This window comes from Emys orbicularis, chromosome 4 (genome assembly GCF_028017835.1).
Source record: "Emys orbicularis isolate rEmyOrb1 chromosome 4, rEmyOrb1.hap1, whole genome shotgun sequence".
Taxonomy (NCBI): domain Eukaryota; kingdom Metazoa; phylum Chordata; order Testudines; family Emydidae; genus Emys; species Emys orbicularis.
In genome coordinates this window covers 77,351,946-77,364,816 of record NC_088686.1, presented here as the reverse complement: position 1 = coordinate 77,364,816, position 12,871 = coordinate 77,351,946, and the positions used below count along the sequence as shown (strand labels likewise).

The following is a 12,871-nucleotide window of genomic DNA, read 5'->3' as shown; positions in this document are numbered from 1 at the left end:
AGCACGTTACTGAGGGCTGGTATACAGCACTTATTAGAAAACTGGCTTCCTCTGTTTACATGCCAGGTCTTCATATAGTTATCCTGGATCTGAGAAGGAACTTCAAATCCCTCCTTGAAGTGGAAAGAAAAAGACAAGACAATGTCTGTTCACGCAGCCACATGTCTGCTCCGTCCATGAGAGCAGGCAGTCTGAAATTTTTCCCGCTGAGGGGCTTTGGAGTTGTGGGTGTTGACCTTTCCTCAGGGCTTCCTCTTGCATGCAATCGCTGGAAAGCTAAGTTGAATGTCTGCCCCAGTGCCAACAACAGCACATGCCTCCCCTCAGGGAGGCTTTGTGGGAAAGTGCTCACAGCCCTCTGCTTCCTCCCCATTAGTTCTGCTTTTTCTTTTTGCTCTGATGAATTTTTAAAGTAAGGTCTTCAGGCAAAATATTTTCTCTTTCTCTGGAGAAGGCTGGTACCCTCTGTCTTCAGCCCAGGTAGCTAGAATTGGTTATTAGAATTCTTTCCCCTCTGTGTATGTGGATGTGCAGACAGAGCTCTGAGCCCCAAGAAATATCCAAGCCCATTGCAAGTCACTGCCCTCAATGTCGTGCTTTCCCTGGAATTAGCTCAGAGGTCTTGAAGGAAGTTCTCTCTTTTGTTGGTTTGGGATTGGCAATGTTTTATAAAGAAACAAAAGTGTCTGTGCCTAAAGATGCATGTGTGCATTATAGCACTTACATTGTGGCTTCACCTTCAAAATCCACTGAGTATTAACTCATGAATTCTCAATACGAATCAATGTTTCCTCCAGTTTAGATTGACAGGTGTGAAATTGAAGCTTGAAGGATTGTGACTTCCTCAGAGTTACAAAGAATATCTCTTAAAGCTAGGAATACTATTATTTATTTGTATTGCAGTACCACACACAGACCCCAGTCTTAGACCAGAATCCCATTGTGCCGTGTTATGGACAAGAGTTTACAATCTAAGAATCCAGAACCTATTCTTGAATAGGACCCAGGAGTCTTGTTTCTGATTCTGTGCTCAAACCACTGTTCCTAGGTGGGCACTTCTGAAAGAAGGGTTCTGATTGACTATTGAATATTCTGTGTGCAGATGTCCAGTGTTCTGAGCCCTGGTTTACCCTACACAGTTAGGTTGACATAAAACAGCTTATGTTGACCTAACTACATCAGTGTACAAACTACAGCCTTGTCCTGTTGATGTAAGTGCCCCACTACATCGACATAACTCCACCTCCTGGAGATGCGTAGGGCTCATGTTGGTGTAGTTAGGGTGACACAGCGGCAATGTAGACACTGCATTACTTACATCAGCTGTTGGCTGTCTTGTCAATTTCGTGGCTCTGCTGGAGCTCGGCTCCTCAACTACTGCCTGGTGGCTTGCGCTGCCCCCCAGGGTCCTGGCTCCTCACTCCCAGCAGGGAGCCCAGCTGCACTGAGGCTCCCGGCTCGGAGCCCAGGTCCCCCACCCCCCCACCCCCCCGCCCGGGGCTCTCAGTTCCCTGCAGGGAGCGTGGCTGCCGACCAGACTCCGGGCGTGGATCTCCCCGCTGGAGGCGAGAAGCCCAGGGGGCAGCTGGGCTCCTGGTGGTGAGCTGCGCAGAGCTGAGAATTCTGGCTCTCCATCCCCTACACTGCCTCTCTTCAGTCGGTAGAAGGGCTCCTGGTGAGGATGTGCACCACCAACAGAAGGAGAGTAGTGTGGACGTCAGCCACCGCAGTAATTATTGCAGTGGCTGTAAATTGACCTAACTTAGGTCGATTTAAGATAGTGTAATGTAGACATGCCCTGAGTGTGGCATGAGTGTGATGATATCAATCTGTGATGTAAAAGAATTGCCATGTTGGCTCAGAACTGAGTTCTGTCTAGTCCAGTCTCCTTTCTCTGATAGTGGCCAGCACCAGATGTATCAGAGGAAAGTGTAAGAACCCCACAGTAGGCATATGTGGGGTAATCCTGATCCCTATCCTGATCCCTAATAGTTACAAATTGGCTGAAGTCCTGAAGCATGAAGTTTAATCCCCCTTCCAAAAATTTTGTTAGCATTAATTATAACAACTCTGAATATTCTTGACATCAATATGTATATCCAATGTCTTTGTGAATCTTCCTCAGTGGGATCCTGTGATAATGGGCTGTGTGGAAAAGCATTTGAATTAGCCACCTTTTAATTTAATTGAATATTCCCTTATTCTTGTGCTGAGACAGGGGAGCAGCATTTTAATTAAAACAGTATGCCTCTAAGAGGGTGGTGATAAGTGATCCCCGTTAATCACAAAGGGCAGAGAAAGAAGTGACTGCTAGGCATAATGCCGTTCTATTGGATTCCTGCATGCCTTTGGCACTGAGGGCACGTGACTTTGTGTCATAGTGCCCAAAGCATATGAGGACTTCAATGAGCCCGTATCCTCATTGAGCCCATATCCACCCTCTGTGGCACACTGGGATATGGTGCATCCATACACCTAGATAAGTCATGGCTCATTGTCCACCTATAGACTTCTGTTTCTAAGCATTATTTAAAAACAAGTCTTTGGTTATATAATCATACTCTGCACTACTGTAGTGTCTTCCATCTGATGATCTCAAAGCGTGTAGCCCTGTATTAGCTTTTTTTTCCTGCAGATTTTGTGTAGCATAGTCCTACCTTGCATCCTTATTCCCAGGGCCCCACGTTACTCTCTGTATCTTGCACCTAGGCCTGACCTGTGATAGAATTACTATTGCCTCTTGGTCCAAGAAGGGATTTTTGTTTGTGCCCCAGATAGGTGTTTCTAGTGGCGGGATATATAATTCTCTCCCTGTCCCTATTTTTTCATTCTCTTTCAGAACATGAGTGAAAACCTGAAGGACTGTTTGATCCAGACCCACACTTCCTTAGGGGAGATGGTGACAATAAAGACTGAGGCCTGCTCTCCGTGCCGGGACCAGGAGTATGGGCAACCCTGGTAAGAGATTGTACCTCTGCCTAATATGTTCCTTCATCTTGTCTCCATTTCAGCCATAGGTTTAAGATGGGTTGGATTGATGGTGATCCCCCTGAGTCTCCCTGACCCAAAGCAGACATGGCAGATTTCTGCCAGAAATGGTGGTTCTCCACCGAAAGCTCCCAGGCCATGTAAGCAGTAGTCACTTGATGCCATTGGAGCACCTTGTTCTGGCAGGACAGCCTGGGGCACTATGTATCAGCAACTTAGATGGCAAAATCAAGCTTGACACTTTAGGCTGGGGAAGTAGGGTATGGCTGTTCACACACCTTTTGTCTCATGGTCTGTTCCTTTCTATTCTTTCTCCAGCATATCACATTCTTAAGTTCTTTATTCTCTTTCTTTCTCTCCCCAGCTCTGGGAGGGCTGACTCTCAATCCATGGAAGTGGAGCCTAAGAAACTGAAAGGGAAGCGGGATTTGATCATGACCAAGAGCTTTCAGCAAGTGGATTTCTGGTGTAAGTGTCTTATCACTGGAGGGAATAGACACCTCCACCTAGATAGAATTCTCCTCCTCTCCCAGTCCACCTGTTCCCCCTGGATAGGAAAGGAGGTTCTGGGACAGAATTTACTTGTAAACCCGTCACTTTAGTTAAACTCCTGAGGATGCTGAAATACTTGGTGATGAAGCTGTCAGGCAGGGATTCGTGACAGTCAGTCTTCAAAGTTCTGGATTTGTAGTGGGGCTGTGTGGGGAAATAGATGGAAAATGTTCTAGAGGCTCTGAAGCATAAGGATTGGGTAACCATGGAGTAGGCCTGGCAGCCCAATAGAGAGCCTACAAAGTTCAGATTTAGGAGTTTTGGAACCATCATTCTCAGGCAAGGGAGCATTGCATGGGTAACTCCTCTTTTCTTTCTCCACATCCTGGGAGGCAAAAGTGGCCTGGCATATACTTGCACACCCTGAATATTGTTAGCCTCCTAAGGAAGCTACAGTCCCTTCCTGCTGCAGGAGAAGTATATGATGCTGTCTGTCGCTGAGGCATATGACAAAGGCAGTGGGATTATGTGGGCAAGGGTATTTACTGGATGTGTACAATGGGTCATGTACCCAACAAGCAAATGAGAGTGCTGCCTCCAAGAGCTAGTAGTTTGAAGGAGTGAGACAGCACAGAATAAGTGGGATACAGGCCTCTATGGCTGACATGTTCTCGGGAACAGGTAGGCTTTCAAGAGGAACTTGCAGGATAAAATGCTTGGCAAACTGCTCTAGGTGTAAGCTGTGATATGGGAGGAGCCACAAAAGGAGCCGTTGGCAGGCAGCTTGGGAAGAGAAGGGGTATTGGAGGGGATATGGGAAGAGACATAGGTGGGAGTAGAATTGTATACATCCTGGACTGGAAGGAGGATTAACTTGATACAGAAAGCGTGTGGAATCTAGTGAAGGGCTTGAGGCAGTGGGGAGACGTGGTCAGAGCAGCAGGAGAAGAAGGCAGTCTTGTTCCTCTTTTAATGAACTGGCTTTTTGTGTGTGCATTAATGCATAGGAACATATTTCTGCCCCCTGCTGAATGGAGGCAGGACTGCTAGACTGTGTCATAGGCCCTGTATTGCTGAAAGATTCTCCTTTTCCTCAGTAACAGGGTTCTTTGCTTTTGGAGTAGAAGAATCTGAGTTCTGTCCTTATTGTTGAAGGTTGTATAAGCTAATACAGGGGTAGGCAACCTATGGCACGCGTGCCGAAGGCGGCACACAAGTTGATTTTCAGTGGCACTCACACTGGCCACCGGTCGGGGGGGCTCTGCATTTTAATTTAATTTTTAAATGAAGCTTCTTAAATATTTTTAAAACCTTATTTACTTTACATACAACAATAGTTTAGTTATATATTATAGACTTATGGAAAGAGACCTTCTAAAAATGTTAAAATGTATTACTGGCATGCGAAACCTTAAATTAGGGTGAATAAATGAAGACTCGGCACACCACTTCTGAAAGGTTGCCGACCCCTGAGCTAATAATTGCTTTCAGAGGTTGGCATTTCTGCCAGTGGAAGTTTCAGCTCACAAGTTAATTCCTGTTTCCTCCAGTTTGTGAGTCCTGCCAGGAGTATTTCGTGGATGAATGTCCAAACCATGGTCCCCCCGTGTTTGTGTCAGACACTCCGGTACCCGTTGGGATCCCTGACCGGGCAGCACTGACCATCCCGCCTGGCATGGAGGTAATGAAAGAACCCAGCGGGGAGAATGACGTACGCTGTGTGAACGAGGTTATCCCCAAAGGTCATGTCTTCGGGCCGTATGAGGGGCAGATCTCCAGCCAGGACAAGTCAGCAGGATTCTTCTCTTGGCTGGTGAGTGTCCTAACTGCCTCCCTAATTATGACGATCCAACCACACAGCCTAGAGCAGTGAGTTATGGGGTGATGGTGCTAGCTCTGCTAAAAGAATGGGTGCCTTTCTGTTGATCTAAATGTGCAGCAGCTCCAGGTCCACCTATTGTAATTATTATTTTTTTAGGGATACAGATTAGAGAAGGGGGCTGGGAGTTAAGATTCCTGGATTGTATTCCCAGATCTGGGAGGGAATGTGGTCTAGTGCAGGACTTCTCAACTGGTGGGACAAAACCCACAAGTGGTCCACAAAGGGGGGGTGCCCTCTGGGTCACAGCCTACCGGCTGAGAAAGCTTCGAAGTCTGACAGTCACTGGAACTTAGAAGGAATGAATGAATAGCTTACTCCCTCTCCTCTGCCTCTTGCTATTCTCTCTGGCATGCCCTCCAGCCAATCCCAAGGAAGCTCCTCAATGTTTCTTCCTTGACTCTAAGAGTTGAGGAAGATTACTTCTGGAGATTACAGAACTGTTTCCATGGCCTCTTGAAACAGCACTTCCCACTCCCCTCAAGCAGAGCACAGTGAAGTGCGAAGGAGGGAGAAGTCCACCAACCAGGATTCAACAGTCCCAGCACCCCCTAAATCTGTCATCCACTGGGATGTTGACCTGAATTTTATGGGTTAGTTGTTATGGCTCGCCACTGATCGCATCCGACCAGAAGATTTATAGGTTCTTGTCCAATTCAGACTACAGGGTCCGAGAACTCAGAGTTCTATATCAGGAGAGGACTCTCGGGGTGCTTGGCAAAAACACTTACACTGAGGACAATACCAAATTGATAAAAACTTTATTGAGATTAACAAAAGAATAATAAATGCTGTGAAACTTATAAATGCAAAACAGTAAAAGAATTCCAAAACTCCTGGTGGTAACATTCCTATTATAAGTACCTTAACTTAACATACTCACACCCTTCCTTGAGGACCCGATAATAGGAGGTGAAGGACCAGCCTTACTCCTGGCATGCCCGATAACACGATGGTTCTGGCTTCCCCAATAGTTAGGGATGTCGAGTAATTTTACTATACTACACAAGCTGAGCTGATAGCGTGATAGAAAATAGAATGATAGGTAGATAAAAAATTGTCCTCCTATATTCTATAGACTAAGAAAAGAAAGAGCTAAAAGCCTCCTATGATATCCTTACAAGGTATTTTATAGGATCCTGACCCTATGCAATTCAGGCCCAACCTACTATACCCAAATCTTATTTCCGCACCCTAAGAAATTTATGGGTACTCTTATCCTATAGGTTAGTGGATTATGACACTTACTCTCTACATATTATCTCACTCCAAAACTGCCAACCTAGGCTCTCTTGGCGACTCCCAGGTTTGTGGTATACCCTGCGGTTACCAACCAGTTGCAGACGCTGGATTAACCTGTTCAGTGTTGTGTATAGTTCCTCCCTTTGGTTCCCCAAAGTTCAGGGACCAGTCCTATCTGTGCCAAAGGTTGCCAGCTTTTATGCTGACTTACTCTTAACTGATTATACTTTTAGCTATTTAGCAGATCTTACTGGATACAGGCCGGTAGGCTTCTTGCATTTCAGCAAAACTTCTTCTATGTATAATTATTAGGAAACATATATCATATGCCTCAACACATCCTAATTTCATAGGAATTAATACTGATAAAGAATATATAATATGATATAAGAATGAAATGGATTAATTCAGAAAGAGAAACATATTATTTGATACAGCTGGCTGGATTAGTAGGATATAATGGTTAGCAAAATAATCCTATGGGCTACAGGGAGCAGCTCCACTACCACACACTGTCTTCAGCATTAAAAACCATCCTGCTATTATCCCAATCCCACAACCCTTTTCAGCCATAAAGAAACCACTAGGTGGATTTGAGGTTGTGGGTATGAAACGTTTGTGAGTGGTTAAAGCACAAACTGGGAACCAGGCCTCCCAAGTTCTGCTCACAGCTCTGCTGTTGATATGCTTTGCGACCTTAACCCAAGCCCTTATCTCTGTGCCTCAGTCTAGCCATCTGCAAAATGGGGATATGTCTCAGTTCTGAGGGAGAAGAGGAAGAGGGGAATTCAGTCTCTAGCATCTTAGCTGAGACTGTCAACAATGCACAAAATAGTGCCAGCTGAAGTGATAGGTTTGTGATGTGGATATGTGTACTCTCGGCAATGGACTGATACCACCAAGCTCATTTCACAGAGGGGACCGCAAACACATATCCAGTGGGAGCAAGCTAGACACTCAACTGGTCCAGACTAGATTTGAAACCATGACCTAGAGGCAAAATGCTTTATATCCCAGGACCGTCTGACCAGGGGCTAGAATGGAAATATGATCTAGAGGTGAAGAGTTCTGTATTCCCTGATTCCCTCTGAGCCAGCCAGTCTTCCTGTTACTTTTATTTTATTATTCTACAGATTGTTGATAAGAACAACCGCTACAAATCTATAGATGGGACAGATGAAACCAAAGCAAATTGGATGAGGTGAGTCCGGCTCTCTTCTGACTACCCTGGAAGGGGCTTATGAGCCAGAGAAAAGGCAGGATGCGCTTCTCATCCTTCTGTATGACAGTTACAAAAGAGGCCCTTTCTTACAGGGTTCAGCTCTTGTGTTATGTGCTCTTGTGAGAGTCCTCTGCTGTCAGATTGAATGGTCGGATCCAACAGAGAGGTGTGTGCAGAGAATGGCTGTTCTTTGTGATGAGCAAGCACAGTAAAAATAGTGAACAGATATACGCTTCCCCCTTTTTACAAATATTAACAAGTCTCACTCCCGTTTTCTTTGATTTCCCCCCCCCCCCCCCATTTTACTTTCCAGTGTTTGCAAATAATCTTGCAGAAAATATTCCATATTGATTTTATCCTTTCCCATTTTCCAGACATTGGGGGAGAGAGAGAGACTTTTTCCTTATGTTTCTAATAGAGCAAAATCTGCTACGGCGCTCTTCTGTTTGTTTTCTTGTTTGTGTCACTAGTCTGATTGATTATATAGGTACAGCACTTGTTATTGAACTCTACTGGCTGAGTGGCTTCATAGCATCAGAACACAAAGCAGTGTAGGTACTGGACAAAAAGTGGATCTGGTTCTTGAATGGAACAGTGAGAAATGAAGATGTTTAGCATTTATACAGCACTCTTTAGTTTCAGAGTTCTTTACAAGTATTGATGTACTCTTTGCAGCCCCCTGTGATATTATAAGCAGGTAGCATTTACCTTGTATAAATGGAGAAGCTCCTCCAAAGAGGTGCCATGGATGTATCAGTAGCAGAGTTAACAGAGGGCATGAGAACTTGTGGGTTTCTTGCTACTTCTGTGTTCTTACCAATCAATAACACTGCCTTCAGTGGTGGATTTTTGAAGAGCTAGATAGTTGGCGTCAGGAAAGCATTCCAGACAAGAACAAAATAACTTTGGGGTTAATTGGATTGTTGGCCCAAATGAACAGTTCCCTTATTAACTTCACCAAGGAAAGAGGCATAGTGTGGAACATGTGTGGAGACACTACAAAGGCAGCCAATCCAGCCTATATTCTGGCACTGCTCTTCCTTTTTGTCTGCTTGCATGAATGGAGGGTGTCCTGACACTTGTATCCAGGATGTTCAGCCAATGAGACAAGAAAGGTTGGAGATCTTAATACTGTCATGTGCTCTTCGGTGTGTGAGAAACCTTTACTCCAGTAGGACTGGTCTCTAGTCTGGAGTTATGTAATTCATGGAAAAGAGAACGGGTGGGAGGAGGAATGGATGGATATTTGGATGTAGCTCTTACAGCAAAGATTTCAAAGATCAGAAGCCATAGTCGAGATTTTCATGGTCAGAAGCCATGGAGAGATTTTTCTGCCATTGTTACCTCTTCTTGTAACCCAATCAGGGGCAAAAGTGGGAGTAGAGAAAACATGGTCCCATGAAATGAGAACCTTATAATATCTTCCTCCTGGATTTGACTTGTATGGCCCTACCACTACCAATTTCATAGTGGCCCTATCCAGGACCAGTTACCAGTACAGCACCATAGGACAGAATGACTTCACAGGAACCTTTTCATAAACCAGCATTTGCCTTGGTTATGTCCTGATGGAATGGCCAATCTGTTCTGCTCAGCCTGGTAGAGTGAGTAGACTATAAAAGGTTGGATGGAGAGCAACGGGACAACAATGGAGATAAGGTGCAAGAAGGTCACCAGACTCCTTTAGGGGTTGTTTATCAGGAGACCCCAGACAGGTCATGCAGAAACTGAACTCCATGGAGTGAAATCTTTCTGATCCTTCCACCTACAGCCTGGAAAAAGTGCTTCCCACAGTAGTAGTGTGGGGACTATGACTGTATTCATGCTAACAAACATGGTGTTACTAGAAAGGATTGATGGGGAAAGTTTTTGTGAATTCAGAAACTTGCAGATTGGGTAGGCATTCAGGGTCCTGCCTTAGCATCTTACCCCTCATGGATATTATCCTCAAAAGCTATACTGCTAGGAATGCTGTAGCAGCACCTGAAAAAAGAGTAGCTGTCTCCTTGCCATTGCAAAGCATTCTCTCTGGGAACAGAGTGGGTCTGCTCACTGGTATAGGGTAGTACGTGGACAGCAGCCTGAGCTGATTCACTTTGTATTGTGTTATGTGTCATTTTATGTGTGTTTGACCCACCAAATCTGATCATCTTTATATTCCTAACGATGGAATTTGGCACCTTCCAGTTCTTACTCTTTGGGGAATCCACATCCTCTTTACCTAGGGCAGTGGATAGGAGGAAGGGAAGAACACAAGACATGGCAAGTGACGAGCAGCTGTCAGATGACACATACAATGTTGCATTTTTCCTTCTCCTCATGCTTTGTCTCTGAGAAGCTGTTGAAGCTGGGCTGCATGTTGAGATGGCCACTGATCCAAGAACCAGTCACTGTAACAGTCTCCTCTTCGCATGAAGGGTTGTTGTCTCTAGTACTGTGTGGAACGTAGTGGTTTTGTTTGTAGGGATTTCTGTGAACGATTTCCTCGGTCTCACTTCACATAGGGACTGGCTTTGAACAAATGCCCTGACTCAACTCAAACCTCAGTCAAAATCGCTATGTTGCCTCCAGCTTTAATAAAAAAAAACATGAATCTACCCCGATCCTGAATCTTACAAGGGCTCGCACAAAACTGAGAACCAGCCCGATTGTATTGGGTTACTTTTGGGATGTGGAGGAGACACTTCATACAGATCTTGGTGACTCTTTGTCATAAGGGATGAGGCAGGGGATACGTCTGGAAAAGGGAACTGCCTTTGAAATAGGGCAGGGAGCCTTAGGAAACCCTTCTGGGTGACTCACCATTGTCCTCACTGGAAGATGGTGAAGGGAAGCATCTGGAGTTGCAGCAGTGTCTAAGGGGATTATCACAGTGTGGTCTCTCATACGTGAGAGTCCTAGAATTCCTGTGGCAGGTTACAGTCTCCAAGCTGTTGCTAGAAAAGAGCACTCAAATTCTCAAAAACGTATTACCTGGTCCAAATCCCCACCCTTGGGATAGGAAAGTCTTAATTTACCTCACCATGTGCACATATGTGCATGGAAATGTCTCTGTGTTTGCTTTTTTAAGTTTTGCATTGTTGGTGCAACTCCTTGGGAACATTTTCCTACCAGCTTTATGATGGCCGCATATGCACACAGTTGGGATGGGTTTGTAATAGCACTATCTTACTTTCTTCAGCCCTTTGGTCATGACCAGGGATGGATACCTGGCTTCAGTGCCCATGCTCATTTAATTTAGTTGGGTGGCATATATCCATTTCTGTTAGCTCTCAGCGTGTGGGCCTGAGTGCTCTTATGGGTCCTCCTGTTTCAGAGAATTGCTGTGAAGGAGTAAGAAGTAATATATTGCAGTATCACTCTGAAACTCTGACGGAACCACAAGCTCCCTGCAAACAGCACTCTGAGGCCATTGTGCATTTGCTCCTCAGAAGCAGTGTAGAGTGTAGGTGGCTTTGTGTTCAGAACGGTTCTGTATATCACACATTAGCAAGTCTCAAATACTCCTTTGCAACTGAAAGTGAAGGTTGTACAGCTTTAAGCTGTCTCTGGGGACCTGCCCCTTCTGAGCTGAGGAGTGAATTCAAAACTATGGATGGGCTGTTATGGCTCCTGTGGGCAGGGCCTGGCAACATCCCACATTTCATTCTGCGTGGGCCACAACACCTTGAAAGTTAAAGCCTTCTCCTTCCATTCACCCAATAGGTGCCAAAACTAGAGGCCTGAAGAATCTCTAAAGGGCAAAACACTAGGTTTTAATACCAACCCAAAACTCATCCCAGGCTCCTGGTAACTATCACTACACCACGCGAGCCTGTCACAAGCCTGTGCAAACCATGTCTGCTGGGAACCTGACACTTGCTGGCTTCATGTTTTGTCTTAAAATCAGGCCAGACTTCCCAGTTTTGGTAGAGTTTGTTTTTTTGGGTGTTTGGATTCTCTTAAATGGCAAACTGAAAGGAAAATTCCACTTTGATGCACAGACGCAGAAGAAAAAATTGGTATGAGCCCCTAGGACCTGAAACTGCCACATCTCACTTTAGCTTGTGACTAAGTGCGTCTGTGCAATTCCCTGTACGGCATTAGCTGCAATGGCAAATTTGGGACCCATAATTCACCACTGGTGCAGCTCCAACAATGATAGATGTCGTGGAAGCTGTAATGTATACAGGGCTCAGTCTTGTTAACACTGTCACCTTACCTTGCTCAGAGCAACTCCCAAGCGAATTCTCTGTTAAAATCTCACCTGCTTTCCTGTTATAGAGAGATTATCATACTGTAACCCCTTTTGACCAGAACAGTTAGCCAGTACTGGAAATCTTGCCAGTTGTTTCAGTTAGAAGGAGAAATTGATGATGTTGTCAGGTATCTGTTTGATACAATTCTGCTTATTTACAAAGAATGTGCATAAAGTCCAGTTTCCCTGAACGCAGTAGGAATCATACAGGAGACAATTTCCTTGCAAATATTCCAATCCTCTGTTCCCAGCTAGCATTCTGCCCCAAAGCTCTCTCTTAGCTGTCTCTCAGGATCACGCTACATGTGCTGCTCTGGCTGTCCGCTTTCTGCTGCCTTCTCTGAGTGCTTCTGAGTTGTTTCTGGAATCTTCTGTGCACAGGCAGGTGTACACACACACACACACACACACACACACCCTCCACCAGAACAATACCCCACCCTCGGTATTTGCATTCAGCCTCCAGTAAAACCCCTCAGCCCACATAGCCCAGCTCCTAACCAGCCTTTTATGTGGCCTGTGTTTTGGGCAGTGGCTCCTATTGTTTCAGATATCTGTTTCGTAAAGGAACTTAGCTGCTTCTTACCTTGATCCTGAACAAGGCCGCTGTTGTGCCTTCAGTGAAGTTTCACCCCTCCCTCAACGTAACAGTACTAAGGAAAACAAACAAATACACCTGAAAGGAGTCCACTTATTTTTCCATAAGTTTTTGTCATAGTTTACATTTGTCTAGTGCCTTTCATGCCAATGTATCCCAAAGCTCTCAGCACTGGGAGGCAGCCACCTCCTGATAACTAGTGCAGATTACAAA

At 45.1% G+C, this 12,871-nt stretch overlaps 1 protein-coding gene across 1 annotated transcript in view; it reads left to right on the top strand.

Annotated features, from left to right (window-relative positions):
* Window positions 1-2,842: 2,842 nt before the first annotated feature.
* Window positions 2,843-12,871, top strand: part of PRDM11 (PR/SET domain 11) — a 31,909-nt gene continuing 21,880 nt past the window's right edge. Inside the window, exons 1-4 of the mRNA XM_065404120.1 lie at window positions 2,843-2,958; window positions 3,353-3,456; window positions 5,031-5,293; window positions 7,735-7,802. Coding sequence (XP_065260192.1) covers window positions 2,843-2,958; window positions 3,353-3,456; window positions 5,031-5,293; window positions 7,735-7,802 — 551 coding nt within the window. The remainder of the gene's footprint in view (window positions 2,959-3,352; window positions 3,457-5,030; window positions 5,294-7,734; window positions 7,803-12,871) is intronic.